Genomic DNA, 19837 nt, shown 5'->3' on the forward strand with positions numbered 1-19837 from the left:
TTGTGTCGGTTCATTTGAGTTGACTTTGCTCTTCATGTCTGGTTGCTACATTGTGCATTCCCCCCCAAAGGAAAATGATTGGTCAGGATTTGGGTGCGAGCAGTCGTAAAGGGTTACTGGCACACATTCACTGGTTCTGGCTTCCAATGTGAATGTACTTCAGGGAATACAAATGTAGCCACTAAAGCCACAAGGCAGCTGCAGAGAGGAGGTTTCTTCTTCTTCTTGGAACAGGATACTGAAGCGTAAGGGTGGATATTCAGTGTTAAACGACTTCATATCAATACTAAAAAAAAAGATGAATTTTACGCTGGAAGCTGGTTGGCAGGAGTCTTCACTGTGCGTGTCTAGCAGTGCACAACGAGGGAACCATTCGAGGTCTGAAAACAACGCAGAAGAGTTCCTGAACTTTGAGTTTGTGGTGTCGATGCCTTCACAAGAAGGTTTCATGCCAATTCCAGTCAAACGGCTCGCCGTGCGCTTAATCGCCAGCCTGGCATCCTGCTGGTCACTGAACACCAGCAGGCGTTGGATGATTGACTTCCTCTGGATGTCCGCGCCGGCATCACTTTTCAGGAACTGTGATATCTGCGAAACTCGTAAAAACGTCACCCACCACCTGCATTCACCGATCCTTAGAACGAGTCATTTCATTTCATGCTACTTATTTAATAATGTGTTCAATTATTTCACTCATGTTGAAGATCTGCTGTAGTCAAATATCAGTTTATCTGTACAGCAGCTACAAGCTCCCTCTCAGTGTGTGCATGAGAGCTGGAGCCAAACCGGGACGCACGGAGGATTCTGTTGTATTTATTATAAAATATATATATATATATATTCTGTATCAGTTCAGTTTAAAGTGTGTTTCTCAATGATTGAAGGTACCACCAATGCACCTAATGCTGTACGTTTTCCTGCGTTCACAATATGCTTCTGATAATTCAAAGATAATGAGATATATATATATATATATATATATATGACACCTACGTTCTAACTGGATGCATATTGACCATGCTATTGAGCAGAATGAGACAACAACTCAAATAACAACAGATAGATTTATTTTTCATAATTTTCATTGTAAATTCAAGCAGCTCAAGACACTGAACTTCAAATCAAACAGTTCACCATATGAGGACGAACATGCGTCTACTCTTAATGAGCTTCGATCCACTTAACAGTCCTGATCTCTTGGTTCTCCTGCTTGACCTCCGTTACGAGAGGACTTCACCGTATTCTGATGGAAACCAACAACTCCTCACACCTACGCTTTCATCTTAGGCTGTTTGAACAGCAGCGTGAGGAACGCTCTGAGCTTCAAGGCACAATTAATAACTCATGAGAAAAAATGATATCATAAAACAAGTCTGAATGCATTAATGCCCACAGGTTCTTTAATCAATACGTTAGTGATACAGTGTGTTCAATTGAGATGTTTTGGCTTGTGGGCGAATTACTCACATTTCATCTCCAGCCATGGAATTGCCTGCTTTCGACTCTGTTGTGAAATAAAGCAGGGAATGAGAGACGACGTTAAATCAGCTGGTGATCAGATTCATGCCAGCGTCACGAGATGAAGTTCAGGCTGAACACAGCAGCAGCAGCAGCAGTGGTCCGCTCTGGTTTCATCATGAAGGAATCATTTCTCACCGATCTGACGGATGGTTGTGCGTTCCAGCAGCAGGTTTGTGGTTTCGGCCGTAATGGTCACAAGGACAGAGCCGCCCGGTTGTTCCTGAACTCATGTTCCATTCACACGCAAAAGTCTTTAAAACTTAAAACTTAATTTGTGTCTTTAATGAGTCCAGGGGGCTTCTGTAAAGTTGAAAACTATTACTTTTTAAATGCTCAAAACCTCCATAGAAGCTTCTTCCATTCATGCTGGTGTATTATTCATATGCAGGATAATTGAATTAGTTCCCTTAATGCAGTCAGGCCTATGACATCCATCAAACCCATGCAGATGATGAGTAAGACAAATGGACACGCTCACACTAACTATACATAAGACACCTTCAACTAATATTTACACACGGCGGCGTTAGATAAACACTTGCCTAATTGCACTATTCCACAGCTCATAAAGACTCTCGCTATCCATTAACGTGAGGTAATTAGTCGTAATTTGCATCATTAAAGACAAAACAATGCATAATTGTTTATGAATACTCAATCAGAGCATAATTACCTCGTCTTGATCTGCATCTTCAGGCTGCAGATGAAAAAAGAAATGCAAAAGAGGTAGTCTTTGTTGTTTGACTGAAGAGCGACCTCCTCTTCCTCCTCTTCCTCCTCTTCCTCCCCCACAAACACACTCTGCAGCTTTAACAAACCTTGAAATTTAGCTTTTTAATTGCTGCTGGCCCATTTCTGCGCTCTCTTCTCTCTTTGTCGGGGGAAAACGGAAAACGCACAACAAAGTCGATGTTTTTGTCTCGTCCTGTAGACTGTGAGACTGTCTGCAGAATAGTATTTCCTCTTTGTTGGGAATAAAAGTGAAGATCATTAGCTGCTGAGAAGACATAATGAGGGGAGAGCGCTGGAGAAGAATATCCTATTGTGTGTGAACTACCAGAGAGTGCATGTTTTCAGTATATGTGCACATGTTGCTGCCTATGACAACTATATGTATAGTGGTGATTATTTGTGTTGTATTGCACCGTGTGTACAGTATGTGTGTGTGACTATATCTTACCATGTTGGCTACTGTTTACGTATCACTACGCCTGTGAGAACCATCAGCTTACATGTGCATGCAGGTGTGTCTTCACATGCATGAGACAAACAAAAGAGGGACTCTATTAGAGAAACAAAAAGCCCCACAGGTTTCCTTTCATATGAAAACAAGCAATACGTTGCTTATAGGTTTCACTCTGCATGGATAAATGTTCACCAGGTACGCTCCTGGTAAAGTAAGAGCGTTTTTTGGATCGTGACGCAAATCCGAGGCTGAAAGTCGACATATACTCTGACTTATTTGCCACTTATTTGTTTTAAACCGTCTCTTGTGATCCTCCAAACTTAATGGCGGTGCAATGCTAAATCTCTTGAGCTCTCTTTGAACTGTCAGATGCTTCTTTGTCTGTCCTGCACAAACAAACCAGTTTTATTATTTCCATATGTTGTTTCACACAGACTTGAGTAGAGTTCATTTGAAACCGCGAGAAGGACATTAAGTCAAGGAATAAATACTCACTCTTTCTTTGGAGAAAGGTGAGTCTGAAAGTGAGAGGCTTTAATTGGCGGCCGCCTCGTTCTCGCATTCCGTCATTCATCTTCTTAAAGTAGACAAAAGCACTCCTCACCCATAAAAGCTGCCGTTGCTAATTTAGAGTTACAGCATCCGTTTCATTCCAATTCAGGCGCTTCCCACATTGTAGAGGATCATTGCATACATACATAAAGATCAACAGAGAGACCCCCCCCCCCCCCCCCACACACACACACACACACACACACACACACACACACACACCCACTACCACCAAACACACCTGTACAATGCACCAGACTCGCTTTGATAGCTGTTGTATCACTCTGCACGATGTCCAATGTAAATTAACAAATCAACACACGTGCATGCACAGGAACAGACACACACACACAGACCTACGTACACACGCCTGTCTGCCCAACGCCTACGCTCCATCACTCACACACACACACACACACACACACACACACACACACACACACACACACACACAGACACCTCCTCCACCCTTACCCAGATGGTCGGTCCAGGCTACAGAGCTGTGAAACACTGAGGCCACAGAGCGTCAGTCCAAGGGACTCAGACTTCCCAGCTGAGCTTTTAACATGCGCAACAACGGCCCACAGCCACTGCATATGATGCTATGTGCCAGAGAGAAAGACAAAGAGGAAGACAGACAGGCAGAAAGAAAGAAAGGGAGCCAGAGTGATAGAGAGAGAGAGAGAGAGAGAGAGAGAGAGCAGACACAGAGACACAGCTCCCCACAGTGGAGCTGTATTGTACAGTCTACAAAACACCACAGGAAACATAAAAAAGAGATGTAAAAGCTTCAACACGGAGCTTTATTTATGTCACACAATCCAGGTTTGCAGTCCTGCTCCTCACAGCAGCAGCTATAGTTCAGTTAGACCACGCTTTAATGCTCCACATAGGTATTGTTTAGTTTATTGCAACAGAATGGCATTACAGCTTCTTTTTTTTCCCTCCTGAGATGCACTTTCAGAGTCTGCAGCATCAAGATTTCCCCCCAAAAGTACGCAGTTAAATTAGTTTGTACTTTTTATGAGCGCGTTACTCGTCTTGCCTTTTTATACCAAATCAAATACTGTTTGTACGGGGCGGTACAACAGGGCACGCCCTCCCATTCAACCCTGATGAAATCAGAGAATAAGGTCGACACAGCCGAACGGGGGAGAGGCAGGCTAATCACAAGTGTGAGTCACTCTCACACTGCAATCACAGGGAGCAGCCAGCGGTGGGGCCGGGATGTCTCCTTTATTAACCGTGGGTGGTGGGTCGGATCCCACCGGCATCAGACCGCTCAATAAATTACAATAAGCAATCAATATTTTTGATAATATTTTTGACTGTGGGGTCACTAACAGTAACAGATTAAACCATCTTTTGTGTGCATACATTGTTGTAAAATACAATTTTAAAAGTCTTTTTAAAAGACTCAGATTTGCCGTTTGGACAGCAGGTCCAGTGTTCATTGTTCTCTGTTCTTAATTAGCTCACACAGGTTTAATTAAACATACAGCACTTAATAATGAGAAAGCATAGCAGCTGCCTTCACATTGACTTTAGTGTTTGTTCATTGACAGTGCTCTTGACACATTGCTTTTATGGGGAGCTTTTAATAGCTTGTTTTGAGCCAAGGTTATCATTATGAGCTGCACGGCCCTCCCACAGCTTTCACCAACCAAATTATTGTCATCTTACAATAATGGTTTATGTAAATGAGCATCGTTATGTAAAGTGTAATTATCAAGGTCTCATAAGCAAAGAGGTGGGTTGTTCAGGACGGACCTTGATGCACATCTTTTCAACAGATGTTCTCTTGTGCAGCGCGAGTCTCACAAACAGGGTCCTGCAGCAGTTGACACACACACACACACACACACACACACACACACACACACACACACACACACACAGTCATGTTTTTATGACTTCTGGGGACATTACATTGACTGACCCTCACCCTAACGTCAGACCAAGTCTTCACCTTAGAATGTGATCATTTATGTTATGGGAATAATATAAGGAGGGCGAGTCCCCACAATGTGTACGGAAACAGACTGATGTCCCCACAAGATGGGTAAAACTGCCCCCCCCCCCCCACACACACACACACACACACACACACACACACAGTCATTTGAATGCTTTGGGAATGGAAGTCATCCAAACAACTTTAATATCTACAAACCCAAAAAAACACATTTAACGCCCGTAGCTGCATCTGAACGGTGATACATTTTAATGTAGCAGAAATTGTTGTGAATACGTTCCACAGAGCTGCTCTTATTGATTCACTTAACCCACGGTCAAGTGCTTCTGCTTGAATTAAGCGTAGAATATGTTTAGTTAATATCACGCGTCGGGTGCCTTTTATCTGCCATATATTCATTCATGCCTGGCAGCGGAACACGCTGTACACACACACACACACACACACACACACACACACACACACACACACACACACCACACACACACACACACACCACACGCAGAGAGAGGAGCATGCAGCAGACGTCAGCTTTCTTTCAGAGTGTTTCTGGTTGATGAATGGAAGTCCAGTATTCACTCACGTCTTTGTTCCGTTTCGGTCCAGACTCGAGGGCTGTGCGACCGCTAAAGGCGCCGTTCACCAGCTAGCTGCTCACTTCGTGAGGCGCTCTTGTGGAGCAGTGAAGGGAGTGTGCAGAGCAGTGGTTCACCCTTCTGCTGTGACCCACAAATGTACATAAGAACAGTACCAAACCCATGACAAGTGGGACGCTCATGCACATGAACGCCAACACCACACTGACCCAGAAATCAGTGCTGCCACCTTGAGATAGCAGACACTACCTGAGCCTCGGCAGACAATAATACATGCAACAATTCCTCTTCATCTCACTGTTCCCTGGGCTTTCATTGCAGCCATAGCTCTTGAGCAGAATCTGTGATCTCCACACGCTGAAGGACGTGTTCAGTACCCTGCATGTGTCTGGTCATAAATATGAAACATATTTGATGGTATCGGGGAAGCTCAGATGTGCGAGTCCCCTGTGGAAGTGATTGAATTTCTAAATCCCTCACACTCAGCCACCGTGGAATCTTTTCCAACAGTAGCCTAGCTATGCGGTGCATTAACCAGGCGACTCAAAATTAAACAATGAAAGTCTTATTCTGCCACAAATGGACACAAAGTTGCAGACATCGAGGAACAAGCGGAGACAAACACGGTATTGTGTTGAGAAGACAAAAGAAAATCGTTTTTCCGTCATCGTTAAGTGATGGGACGGACGATAGTCTGCAGCTGAGTTGGTGATGAATACCACTCGCAGCGCGTGTCTGACAGCTTTTCGTTGTAAACATCACGCTCTCAGCGTTTCCAGCGGGGTCATTACAGATGCAAATCCCAGTCGCAGCGGTGTTTTACGACACCTGTTCTCCTTTTCCAGGCCGGCCCCGGTAAGTGTCCCGTCGAGGACTTGCAAATCAAGACAGAGAAACGAGAGATAGGCGGACAGGTAAGCCCGCTCAGCTGTCAGTGTTGTCCCCCGTCTCCCTACACTCCCGCCCTCCCTTCTCCTCCCGATCACAGCTCCGCCATTTGTGCTCCCATCAGTCATTTTCATAGCCTCATCCCTCTCCCCTTCTCTCTCTCTCTCCTTCACTCCCTCTCTCTCTCTCGCTATGTTAGATGAGGACATTGCACCCTACCTCTGCCTGACACTTGAGCATCTGCTCCATTCTGCCGCCGGTTGTCTCTGGAGAGTTTGATGCTCATGGGGGTTCTGTGTGAACTGTGTCAAAAAGCCCCCCCCCCCATGTTTCCTGTAGAGACGTCTGGGGTCACGTAGAGGGAAGCGGGTCCCCGATAACATGTTGAGGAAATATAGGGCCGGAGGTGAGTAGTGCAACCACGAAATACAGAACGATCCTGCAACACTTGTCGAGCACTTCTGGAATGATCATTTTAGAGATCTGAAAGGCAGGAAGTACAAGTAAAAATAGGCCGAGACTGTTGTGATCCGACTGAGTCACAAAGTGAGGTTGCAACAGTAGAGAAGGTCCAATAAACCATAAATGACTCACCAATTATAAGTCATGTATCATGCAATAATAGACAAAGCAGACTTTTAAGTTGTCGTCAACTAGTCATCCGATAAAAATAGTTGTGCACAGAAACCTTTCACGCTGAGTGAAATGTTTTTGATTATTCTCTTTGAAAATTGTTAAAGACTAAATGGAATCATACAACTGCTAACCGAGCTAGCCTCTAGTTCTACAAGCTGCATGGAGCTAATGAGTCGTCAGGAAACATTTCAGTAACCGTTGAATTACTGTTTGTAGAATGACGTGATTTTTACCTTTACTCTAGTAGACTCTGTGTAGTACATGTGTTGTACTTCCTACGAGTGTTACTTATACTACATCGTATGTTGACCTTGTCACCTCGTTGTCAACCGTGCACACTCCTCTGAGAACTGCACACATCCAGTGATACATTAATATCTTCAATCGCCAACATCCAAACGAAGCCAGTCAAACGTTCAGGGTTTGTCAAAGCTCTCTTTTTAATCTTTCATAACATTCCTTCGGTCGTTTCCTTCAGAATACAAAGTCTTCCGACCGCGGAAAGCAACAAATAAGTCTTTTTAAAGCCAGAGTGATGAGGTCAAACTCACTTTCAGCCAAGGAAGTTTGAGTTGATAAAGTAAAGAGCGAAAGCTGACATTTGCGTTAACTGTGAGCCGCCTGTGCTTCAGCTCGACATGCATGGACTTGCACCTGTAGGGTTTGCCAAGTAGTGGAAAAGAAGCCTGAGCAGCGAGGGATCAGAGTGTGTTGTTGCGCTCATATCCGATACACAGCCTCTTTGTTTTTGGCAACAGAAAACACATGTTGTAAGTATGAGCTCAACATTGTCTTTAAGCTTCCAGACTTTGGGCAGAGTGGTCGTCTGGCGCTGAGGATTTTGACGCCGTCGAGCGTTTTGAATGTTTTACTTCCCCTCCGGTCCGTCTTGTTCTTCGGTAACGACAGACTCTCTCAGTTCTCGCCCGTGCAGGAAAAAAAAAAAAAAAGCCCGTTGCTAAAATAAAACTGGGATGTGTTTTTCGGATGCTTCTCTCTTGTCTCTGAGTTTATTAGCAAGTGTTTCTGATGGGGCGCCTGTGATCTGTGCCATTTTGTTTTTGGAAGTTTCTCCCTCTGTGCTTCTCTGTACTTCTCAGTGTGCCTCCAGCGCTCGTCGCCTTCCTTCCTTTTCCTCCCTAAGAAAACATGAAAAAAGTTCACAGAGTGGGAATTCTTTGAGCTCAATGTGCTCTGCGCTCTGGATGATGCAATCCTAAAAATGTGTGGCTACATTAGAATACACCAGCCTTGTCCCTGACTTCTGAGGGACCTTTTTCAAAACGCGTCTTTTAACAGCGCGGCTCAAAGCTGTACCGTTGAAGCATTTCCATTCAACTTCACTGGACGAACTTCTGTCAAGCAATTTGGGTTTTTTATTTCTCATTAAGAGGCACTTTGTTTACAGTATTCAAGAGAGCTAAATCTGTATCTATCTAAAGCATGTGGCCCATCGATTGCTCAATAACCAGGTCAGAGTTTGTGCACCCACAGCCAGCCCTCATTGCATTCCTTTAAAAACTCCCACTATGTTATTAGCATATCATCCATGCAAGCATACTTAAAAATAACTCTAGAGGTGACATAGACATGACACACCTCTCTACAGAAGCTGCTGCATCTCTCTGCTCACAATGCATGGTTACACACGTCATGAACACCTTCTGCACGCTTGTTATCCCGTCCACACGTCACATGTGGATAGCTGGAGCCCGTGAGGCTGTCAGCGGAGACGCTAATTCTTTATTTATTTGCTCCGTTTGCTTCACAACGTTTCACTCGCTTGTAATTCCTTGTATTACATCTGCTGCTCTGACTTATTCTTATCCGATTCTCTGCTTCTGCCGCAATGACCCAGTTTACCCAGGGATCATTAAATTTTCATTTAATTTAGGATTTCCAAACAAGCAGACTAATGACGAGGGAATACTGATAGTGTGGCTGCTAGCTGCCGCGCTGACATAACTCGAACTCTTTGCAGACAAGCTCCAATTAAACTACCAGAAATGGGATTTTCAGTAAAGTTCGGTGAACCCAGTCTGGCTTTTGCGATTCCCACATCATATTTTAAAAACATAATATTAAACCATCAAGGTGGACCATTATGTGCCCATTAAAAACACATTTTCTTTTCTTTCTTTTAAGTTTTTTGTGCAGTTGTGGAAATAAATAATTCACTCATTCACCAATTATGCCGTATCTTTTGATTTAAGATACATTTAACAACTAACTCACTGCCTTCACTGTGTGGTGTGGGTGTCTATTAGCTGCATTAGTTCTTTTGGAGCAGCAGAACAAGCTGTAAAGAACACATTGACCCATTACCAACTTCTACATGAGGTTGACACTAAGCTACACCACGGCGTATTAAGAGTCGTGTTTCTGGACGCCTGATAGATTCTTCTTTTAGCTCTGCTTTGGTCTCCACCAACTATTGAGGGAAAAAAGCCTCTTTAGCTGCTTAAAGTTCTGCTATAGCAGCAGAGAAACACCAGCCTGTCACCGACAACACTCACTGTCAATATAGAAAAATACTTCAAGTACAATATGTGAACACTTCCCTCTCCAAACAGAACTTTTAATTTCTATTTTTTACGATCTGTTTCATGTCGCTGTGGTCAGGAGGGAACCCTCTTCCAGTGAACTCTAACGTTCTGATACCTGGCTCTCAACAAAGAGCCGATATGTGAGTCGTCATTCATTTCATCCTCTACAATTAGAAATGTGACAAGAGGAGGTTTGCCCTCCGTTATTTGTAATACATTTGCTGGGATGGATTAAAGTCCAACCATGACTTTTCAGTAAAACGTTTTAATTAGACCACTGAAGATGAATGGCTCTGATGGGACTCGTGGATACACACACTTTGGATTCGTGAATATGTGCGTCACCCGTTTGCCTAGCTGTACGTTTGACCACACGTTTGCTCCGCAGGGCTCCCGTTGATGACGTCGTGGCGTGGGGAGAGTCAATCAACCATCTCCTGGACTGTAAAAGTAAGCGTACTTGTGCTGCATTTATTCCTCTCACTCCTCTGTCAAAACGCCTCTCTCTCTCTCTCTCTCTCTCTCTCTCTCTCTCTCTCTCTCTCTCTCTCTCTCTCTCTCTCTCTCAATCCTCCGTCGCTCGGCCCTCGGGCTCGTTGAGGAGGACCGAGGATATATTCTTCCCTTCAAGTTCATTAAATCCATTCGGAGATATACATTTAAAGGAGGGCGACACTGGCAGAGATAAGAGGCCTAATCTGAGCTGCCAGGGTAGATATTGTGATTGCAGCCAGCTCTCATTCATTTAAAGCCAGCTCTCACTGATGGCTTTCATCTGACCACATTCCCGGCCCTCCACTAAACGGTTCTTTCTCTCTGCCGTCTCTCCTCTCTCAGAACATTACAGAAATGAATTCAGCTGATCTGTAATATTTCAGCCCGTTGTCTCCCGCCTGAAGAAGATTAACGATCCTCCGGAAGATAAATTTTACCTTGCATCCCAGTTGCTCCATTTACCTTTTGTAGACACGCAGCGGCACGTATGACAAATCGGTAAACAGTGGCAAAAAATGAATAGCTGTGCATGTGGCAGCTGCATTCATATACCTTTACGTCTCGTCTGATTCTAAAGGGTCGACTCTGTTATGACTGAAAGCTTAGATATGGGCCAAGAGTGATTTGTAGACGGGAACAAGCAGCCCCCGGACTTATTTTGTTTCCCGTCAATTACTGTCGGCGCACCAGCTGTGATTTATGCCAAACAATTTGTGTGAATAACACCGGTGCTCCCAGTTAGCCGTTCGTTTGTGCTCCCAGAAGACGTGCTAAGTGTTTCACACCTGCGTGAGAATCCACAGCTCCGCCAACGTCCCGTATCAACGGTAACGTGTGACTACAGGATGCCGAGGCAGAGCACATCGGGATGTTTTGAAGTTTAAAAAGCGCCTCCAGACATCCGCCACAACACCTGGCAGCTTTGTGCACCGACTCTTTGTTCCCCGACTTCTTTGAGCTAACAAGTACTTTGTCGAGGAAGAGCGAGAGTGTGAGGAAAAGATAACAGGCTGGCTTAACCTTTAGCTATGGCTCATTGCTGTTATGATTTTAACATAATATTCTCAGATTTCTTAGAGAGGGTTAGTTTAAAAACACCTTTTATGTGAATGTCCATTCAGTGTTGATGTAAAACGTATTGCACTCTGCTCTCATGTCACTACTAGCACAGCTCAACTGTCTGTTGAGTTCAGCCCAGCTTTAAAAGCACACACACGTTTTAAGTCATCCTGGCTGATTAGTTCACAGATCAGTCGTCGACCATTTTGAATAATAAAAAGGTGCAATTTGTCCTGCCCCAACAGGGGCACTAAAGGACAGGACACTCAATTAGTCCCCAGTCTTGAGAAGAGGTCTGATCAACACCTGTGTGCGTGTTCGGACGCTTCGAAGTCGTCTTACTCTTTGATGACATTTTTTTGCGAATTGCCCACAAATGGAGCGGAGCTAGAAGCCTCATACGGCAATTTTAGGGTCGTTGGTTATGCAAATGACCAGATCTCACAAAGGCCTCCACACGAACAGCTGCCATTCATTAGGCTGCAACGAGCAATTCATGGCAAGAGTGTGCAGTTAAGAGAGTTTAATGAATAGCCCTAATTGTAGAGAGCTGGGGGTGATTAAAGATAGTGCGTGCATGTTAAATGTATACATGTAGAGTGGATTTGGTTTCACAACAAGAAAACCAGTTCCAGCCTATGTTTCCACTGTAGCATTTGTTATAATTTAATATGTTGATGCAGGCGAGACGCCCTGTAATGAAGATTAAACAAAGAAACAAAGCATTATGACGGACCAGCCCTTTGGTTGAGGGTTTGAATTGAAACCGTCCTGGTTTCAAAGTGTCTCTGCTCATTTTGTGCAGCAGGCCAGCTGGTGTTTGAGGACTTCTTGAGGACAGAGTACAGTGAGGAGAACCTTCTATTTTGGCTGGCCTGTGAGGACTACAAGAAAATGACCAGAGTCACAGAAATGACGGCGGCTGCCAAGAAGATCTACGCAGAGTTTGTCCAAGTCGATGCGCCTCGACAGGTGAGGCTTTTGTTAAGTTAGACATGAATGAAGTCAGACTCCAAAGAACCCTCAATTGCTGGTCGGGCTTTTTGTCACCGTTCTGCCTCCACAGTTTCATTCACTTTCAATATGAAATGCAATTATAGGCCTTTCTCGCTGCAGACATTTTTACTTGTCATAGTAGGAAGAGCACAGGTGTTAGAATGGCTCCGTTTTATTGAAGCGAGAGCGACGGCGAGCGCAATACCGAAGCTATTAAGTGAAGGTTGACACACGGGCTGCAGTCAAATAGTCAGGAAAAAAAAGACACGTCTGATGTCTTTCACCAAACACTTTTCCTTGACCTCATAAATTGTTCCATCGCTCCCGTTCCAAAATATAGAATCTCCCGTTCACACTCGGAGCGACTCGGCATCAGGCTGCAAACGATCATTTTCAATGGAAGTTTGTGACACGTCGCTTCAAAAAGACACTTCTTGTGGCGTGACGGGCTCGACGTGAGCTGGTCTCCAGCGACAAAGCGGCGCGTCAACAAATCATATATTTTTTGTTTCACCCATCTACGCTCCGTTAGCCAGTTCCTAGTGCTATCTACGGGCATAGCTACGGCAACGAGCGCTACGGCAACGAGCGCTTCGGCAACGAGCGCTTCAGCCGCGACGCCGCAGCTGGTCACGCTTAGCCATTTGGTAGCTTTTGTTCCTTGAACACAGCATTAGAAGGATTGTTTTAATTTATCCCTAATTCAAAGCATTGCATTAGATGTTGCTGCCGCATGACATCGGATGGCATTATCTCTGGGATGGCTCGGTGTACTTTAAGCTAAAGGAGAAAAGACAGGAAGCATTGGAGCAGCTTTCCTTAGCGTGTAGAGAATCAGACCAGCCCTCGTTATGACTACTACCTACTTACTCTGCTCAGTAAGGAACCTTCCTAAAGCTAAATGTTCGACCTCAGCCCATGTCTCTGAGCCCATGGAAGCTATATGCTATGACAGGTAATGTAAATAAGATGTGTGAGATTACAAATACAGGCATGGTGTCGGGTGCCATTTGGTTGCGCTCGGCCAAACAGAACTTTTTTGGGGAACGCTCAAATGGATGACAGCCGATATACAATAGAACATTTTACAACAAAAATGGCAAGTGCAGTCCAGGTTTTACTGGGCGTGTGTTTCACCTTCATGACATGTTGCTGAGACGTCTCTATTTTAGTCTCATTGCATGATGCCAGGAACCTGAAATCAATGCAGCTAAATGAAATTGGTGGCAATTGGAAACGTTTTCTGTGAAAAGTGCCTATTATCGGACATGTTGACTGTTTTTGTTGCTCAGTGCTACATATTTCTATTTGGACAGACGGTTAACTTTGTGAACAGACATAAAGAACTCATGAGTGAAATAATAAGTTTCTGTTTCTGGACACAGATAAACATTGACTGTGTGACGAGAGAAGAAATCAGGGAAAGTCTCTCTCAGACGGAGCCAAATTGCTTCGACAGGGCGCAGAGACAGATATACAGTCTGATGGAAAACGACTGTTATCCTCGATTTCTGAAATCAGAAATGTACCAAGTTCTCCTGGAGCAGGCTTAACGGCAACGAAAGCATCGCGAGCAAAAGAGCCCGTCCGACGCCTCTCTGGATGATTGATTCTGCACTTCAGCCGACTCTCCTTAAAATCTCTGATCAAACAGAAAAGGCCGGTCTGTCGGAGGAAGCCGACGTGGATGGAGGAGCGGAGCCGTCGGTGTGAGGACCGACACGATATAAAAGCCCAACATGATGTAAATAATTCATTAAGCAGCTTTTGAAGTCAAAATTGGTGTGGATTGTTTCATATTGTACAAAGAAAAAGTCCTGTGAGTCAAGAAAATACTGATATCAATGTCTGAAAGGTTGACAAAGGTTTGAATTCTTATAAAGAAATGCATATTTAGTTCATGAAGAGTTTCAAAGCTCTACGTCCAGTGAACAAAAGCTGAATGTCATCATGTTGTGTTTCCAGCTCAGTATTTAGTTTTTGATGTTGTGTTTCTGTTGGATCTCATGAAAGTACAATAAGGGTGACTTTAAAGCGTCTCATACTGCCGGCTCTTCAATAACTTTCTTTATTTTTGACAGTAAATGTTTGAATTAAAACTCTGCTGTGGTGTTTTTGTTTGGACAAGTCTTGCAGCTGTTGTGGCTGATTATGATGATTAAGGACAAACAGTGTGTAGCGCGCACACATCACAAGAAGCTCCTACAGGTGCCGGATCAAAACGCAAAACCAAAGGCGAAGAAACGAACAGACAAAACGTCTGCACACCGCACCGATGGCTCCCAGCTATTACATCACAAAGCAGAGCAGGGTGTGTGTGTGTGTGTGTGTGTGTGTGTGTGTGTGTGTGTGTGTGTGTGTGTGTGTGTGTGTGTGTGTGTGTGTGTGTGTGTATATATAGACTCAAACACTCTCATCACTTTGGTGGTTGTGATGTGATTTATGGTCTTAAACTGGACCAATCAGCAGAGGACAACTGTCCGTTACTCCTACACAAAGGAAGCTTCCATAGAAAAAGGCAAAAACAGATAAAAACAACAAGATAAATATTATTTGGCCTCATATTAAATTCAAAATCAAATATGAAGCATAAGGAGAAGCAAGTATCATAGAAGCTACTCTGTAGTAATATAGGATTACTTCCTCAAAGGGAGTAAAGCAGCAAACACAAGTATCACCGAGCAATTGGTTTCAGAATTTATTAATTCAGTGCATTTTATCTCAACGGCCCAAATGCTGTTTCACAGCCTTTTCTTAAAACTAAACGTTTAAGATTTGTATTCCACTCTGAATCACTTGTACGTTGTATATTTGTGCAAATGTACATCTCCCTTCTCAGGTTATTAAAACCCTTAAATTCCAACATGACGACGTGGCCTACTTGTCATGAAAGGTGTCAGCCTTCATTTAGGTAAATGTGGTTAGAAAGTGTGTAATGGAACACATGGACGTCACAGCTTAAGCACCTTCATCAGGGGAATGTTCCACAGATAGCTGTCTAAGCCGTGTGATCTTAACGAACAGGATGAAAGCAATGTCTAACCGGTAGTGTTCTGAAAAACAACATCTGGTTTCAAGCGAGAAAAAGCGAGAGGGGAACATGAAATATGAGCAACAAAAGTTGCTCAAACAACCAGCCACTATCGCCTTAAGACATTTTCAACCCTGACATTCCCTCTTTTACCAGGATTTGTCCCCAGTGAGCTTCCGCCTCGATTACAAGCCACACCTGCTCCCCATTCCTTCATTAGCTGTCCCCAGTCCTGGACTAACCCAGGTGTAACGAATACCAATAAGACGATGGCTCCGTGTTATTCCTCTGTCCCAGTAAACCATGATAGTGTGACAGCGAGTCACAATGCCCAGAACCCTGAAACTGAAGCCGCTAAGTGGAGTTCAGCCGTCATTCATTTAATTATTTACACCCGTGTTCCCTGAAGTGACAGGTCAACTGTAAAACAGGCTCATAGCGAGGCTGTGTCATGTCTATCTCCTGTCAACTGCTTTACCTATGCTGACCTGACAGTGTGCTGTCAACACAGACACATTTAACTTTATTGTTTCCTCTAGAACTGCCTTGCCTTGCAGTTATGCTTTGTAGAATCACAGAGAAGTTGTTTTATCATTTAAACAATCCACCAAATCATATCTTCTTGCTCCCTTAAGGACCACAAAATCAAGGCAAACACAGTGGCTTTAACACTTGTGCTGTAAGGAAAGAATGTTGAAAACAGTAAACATGAATAAACTGCAAGTGTCCTATAATATTTGGTTGAGATTTACGGTGGGAGATGCATATTCTACAGGGCTCTTTAATGTTATTGATTTGTCTGCTAAACCCTCTAATCACTGCAGCGACTGCTGTGAAAAGTAAGAACATTTTATTTACAAAAAAATAGAAGAGAAAACTCCAGGGGTTGTTTTCACAAACAGTTTAAAAATAAGATCTGTTACCAGCCTAAAGAAGTCTCGGCAAGGCGTCCCACTTTGTAAGTGGGTTAGGTTTAGTTCCGAGTATAATATAATGTTTCCTGAGATTTCTAGCGAGGGGATAGTGAAGATGCTGCTTATGCAGACAGCCCAACAGTGACCCCAGACTGATTGGAAGGTCCACTGTTGGCTCACAATGTGCAAACATCCGGTGAGTATGAAGTAAAACGAGTAGCATCTGTGGCACAATGTTACGATCGAGATCAACCACTAACATCATCCCTACGAACTCTAATCATAGCGATCGACTTACTTCCTGTTTGTAGAATAATATCTCTGTTTGTATCTTGAAGCCATTTTAGTTTAATGTCTACATGTTTTGAATTTCAAGTAATAGTAATGCATTTGTAGCATTTTGGTTAAATATGAGACTGGAAGCAGGGGGGGGGGTACTGCTAGCCACCTACCAGCATATAATGTTCACTAAATGAGAATATATTTGTTCAGTCAGAAACCAAAGTGTAAGAAATTCATTGGTAAGCTTTAGCTGAGCTCAGGCTAAGCTAAACATGTCCTGTCTTCATGCTAAGCTAAGCTAACCACCTGCCGGCTGTAGCTTCATATCGAGACACAGCAAATGTCAAACTATCCCTTTATCCTTCTTCTTAAGCAGAAGTTCCTTAGTGAGACATCGTATAGCCTTCACACAACCGGACGAATAGGTGACAAGAGAAAGAGAAATACTCTCCTGCGAATATTTTGCATCAAAGTTGATTATACCGGGATGCAAATTCACAACAGTTGCAGCACTTTTTCAATAAAGGGTTTGAATAGATTGGCGCAGGCAAAGGACCAACTATACCTTGATCCTACTGACCCAGAGCAGCGTCTGTCTGAGGCAGCGTGTTGTACGGCCCGAGGTATTTTGACTTTGCTGTTTGTGGATCAGGTATGAGCCGCCTTTGTCAAGGTTGAAAGGAGTAATAAAGTTTGCCGTCTCGGTTCGGCCTGCAGAGCCTCCGTGTTGTTGTATAGTTGTTGTTTTTTAATGTCTCTGTTCCACACAACGGGATTGGTCGATGCCTTTCATTTCATAACGCCAAAGCTCAGAAAATCGACCTCATCCAGAAAAAGAAATGACATTGGTCTTTCTGAGGCAAAGCCGAAATATGTGAAAACAGTAGCATGATGTGAAATTTACATAAATCCTCAGTGAAAGCTTAGGGTGATGTGGGAATTAAGACTTCCCACTACAGTTCAGTGCCAGTGCATTAGAGGAAAAACATATTCATGCTTTGCTCCTTCAGGGGAGATATAACTGTGTGTGTGTGTGTGTGTGTGTGTGTGTGTGTGTGTGTGTGTGTGTGTGGGTTTAAATCTACATGTTACTTGTCAATGTATCTGCTGGATGAGACCAGCCTGTTCTTGCTTACATGCATGAATGAAACCTTTCTTTCAGTCTGCTGTGTCTGCAGAGTGTAGTCACTCTCTGCAGACCACTATCTTCTGATTGGAGGTCCAGCGCGATCTGATTGTATTTCTGGGCCCTGCTGGAAGACAGCGAGGTTAATACTCGAGACAGGATAGGAAGGGTTCGGTTGTGAAGGTCAAAAAGCGGCAAGAGCAGAAGGAAAGAAAATATGTCGTTAGAAACATCGTGCAGAGGCTGGATGAAAAGAGCTGTTGGAGGGAGTGGACAAATAACGGCAGCGAGGGTAAGAGTAATGGAAGTAGAGAGAAAGGAAAGGACAGAGTCTGTAATGAGAAAAGAAGGATTTGTGGAGAGGGGACAATGAGAAGGAACAAGACGAGGGGTGAAGGTATTAGGAGTGGCAGAAAGGAGAAAAAAAAAAGAGAGGCTGGAGTAAAGACTTAAATTAAGTCAGAGCGCAAAGATTGGGAGAAAGGTTGGAAAGAACAGAGTGAAGAAGTGAGTAATTGAAGGAAGAAGCGCTGCAGGGCAAGGGGATGGATGGATGGACGGACAGGGGCGAGGGAGGGGAGGCAGCGAAGCCCCAGCAGGTCAACGTAATGTGAGCAGCAGAGGCTGAGAGAACGCCCCAGGACCTCAGGCTCGGGGAGATGCGAGCGGCAGAGTTCACAGTGGGTGGGAGATAAGGCAACGGAGTCTCTGCCGACTGCCACAACATGTTCTTTCTTCACGACTGGGGAGGAGAAAACTTTACACTGCCTCAACGCAGAAACTCCCAGAGATTAACTCCTCCTGTGGCACACTTCAAGTGCTGATGAAAGAGTGTTTTTCCTCCCCTACTATCTTATGATCTAAGGACCCAACAGTGCTTCTCCTCCAGCTCACTCCCAGCCAGTGGGTTTGTGTGAGAGAGAAAGAGCCTGCAGCCGTATAGCGTGGCATTCCGTAATGAATATTTTACATGGTTTTCATCACTGAAACATACTGACAATATGTTAAGAAGTACACTTATCACATAAAATGACAACCTACCTTCCACACAGTCAGATTAAGCCTCTTTCAATCCAGAAGTACACTGAATACCTCAGCAGTAATGTGTCAGTTAAAGGTACTCTGTGTACTTCTAGTGCTCTGGAGCTTTGGGTCAATCGTGTGCTTTTGTATTTTACATTTTAAGAGACAACATAGGTGAGGAAGAACAATTCAAACAATTTAGAATTCCTTAGTGAGGAAGGAAATGTATTGTGAGACCTTCACACCTCGAGGATGCACAAGATGACTTCTGGTGAGAAACCGGGAACGTTAACGGTAACATTTGTTTGTCTGCAAGAAGTAATCAGTTATCGGTTAATTGTTGGAGTCATTTATCAGGATTACACTCTCTGTACCCTGCGTCTCAAATGTTGGGGCTTGTTGTGTCGGTTTGACGTCGTGCTGAACTGAATACACCGTCAGGTGTAGAAGACGTCACCTGGGGCTCTTTTCATAACTAACTGACATTTTGAGTTTCAGAGACTAATCATGAGTGAAAATAAATAGATGCAGCCGTAATGATACATCCTGACATCAAACAGTGGCACTATGCTGCTCAGTGGGCACAATGCCATTGATCTCTCCCTGAGGTAACGTCTACTCCCCCCCATGTTTACTGTGAATCATCTGAAGAAACATACTTTTGTTAAAGAATATGCAGCTCATAAGCATAATGTAAAAGCATTAATCTTGCCACAAGTAGTAAAATGAATGGGGCCTCTGGTGAGCTGTTCTCTGGTGAACTGGGCTCTGGTGAGCTGTTCTCTGGTGAGCGGGGCTCTGGGGGTCGTTTCCTCTTTTTGACAACAGAAATTCAGCCTTGACTCATTCTGAACCTGCTGAACTCTAACTCACTATTTACAGTGCATACTCTTTATGACCACTAGATGGAGACAGATGTCTGGTCTAAGCAGAAGGACAGTAAAAGCCTTATTTGGAAAACAGCATAACTGAACAGGAGGTTCGTGTCGACCTGTGTAGGTGAAACATAGG

General features: G+C 43.9%; 1 protein-coding gene across 2 annotated transcripts; it reads left to right on the plus strand.

Moving 5' to 3' along the window:
* Positions 1–8014: 8014 nt before the first annotated feature.
* Positions 8015–14543, plus strand: LOC137883532 (regulator of G-protein signaling 8-like). Of its 2 annotated transcripts, XR_011104579.1 has the most exons (5): positions 8015–8124; positions 9977–10040; positions 10289–10350; positions 12260–12426; positions 13836–14543. XR_011104579.1 is itself a non-coding variant. In XM_068725057.1 (4 exons), the coding sequence occupies exons 1-4, from the start codon at positions 8120–8122 to the stop codon at positions 14001–14003; spliced, it is 402 nt and encodes a 133-aa protein (XP_068581158.1). In that variant the 5' UTR covers positions 8016–8119; the 3' UTR covers positions 14004–14543. The 2 variants fall into 2 exon arrangements, 1 of the variants encoding a protein (XP_068581158.1); XM_068725057.1 differs by lacking the exon at positions 9977–10040 and having other exon boundaries at positions 8016–8124.
* The last annotated feature ends 5294 nt before the right edge of the window (positions 14544–19837 follow it).

Source organism: Cebidichthys violaceus, unplaced genomic scaffold (genome assembly GCF_023349555.1).
Source record: "Cebidichthys violaceus isolate CVI_PGR_0920_01 unplaced genomic scaffold, fCebVio1.0.p SCAF_33, whole genome shotgun sequence".
NCBI lineage: Eukaryota > Metazoa > Chordata > Actinopteri > Perciformes > Stichaeidae > Cebidichthys > Cebidichthys violaceus.

Excerpts from the sequence above, each read along its gene's own strand:
- LOC137883532 (XM_068725057.1), top strand. Across the intron at positions 10,351-12,259 it reads CCATCTCCTGGACTGTAAAA|CAGGCCAGCTGGTGTTTGAG; the intron begins GTAAGCGTACTT and ends CATTTTGTGCAG. Across the intron at positions 12,427-13,835 it reads AAGTCGATGCGCCTCGACAG|ATAAACATTGACTGTGTGAC; the intron begins GTGAGGCTTTTG and ends TTCTGGACACAG.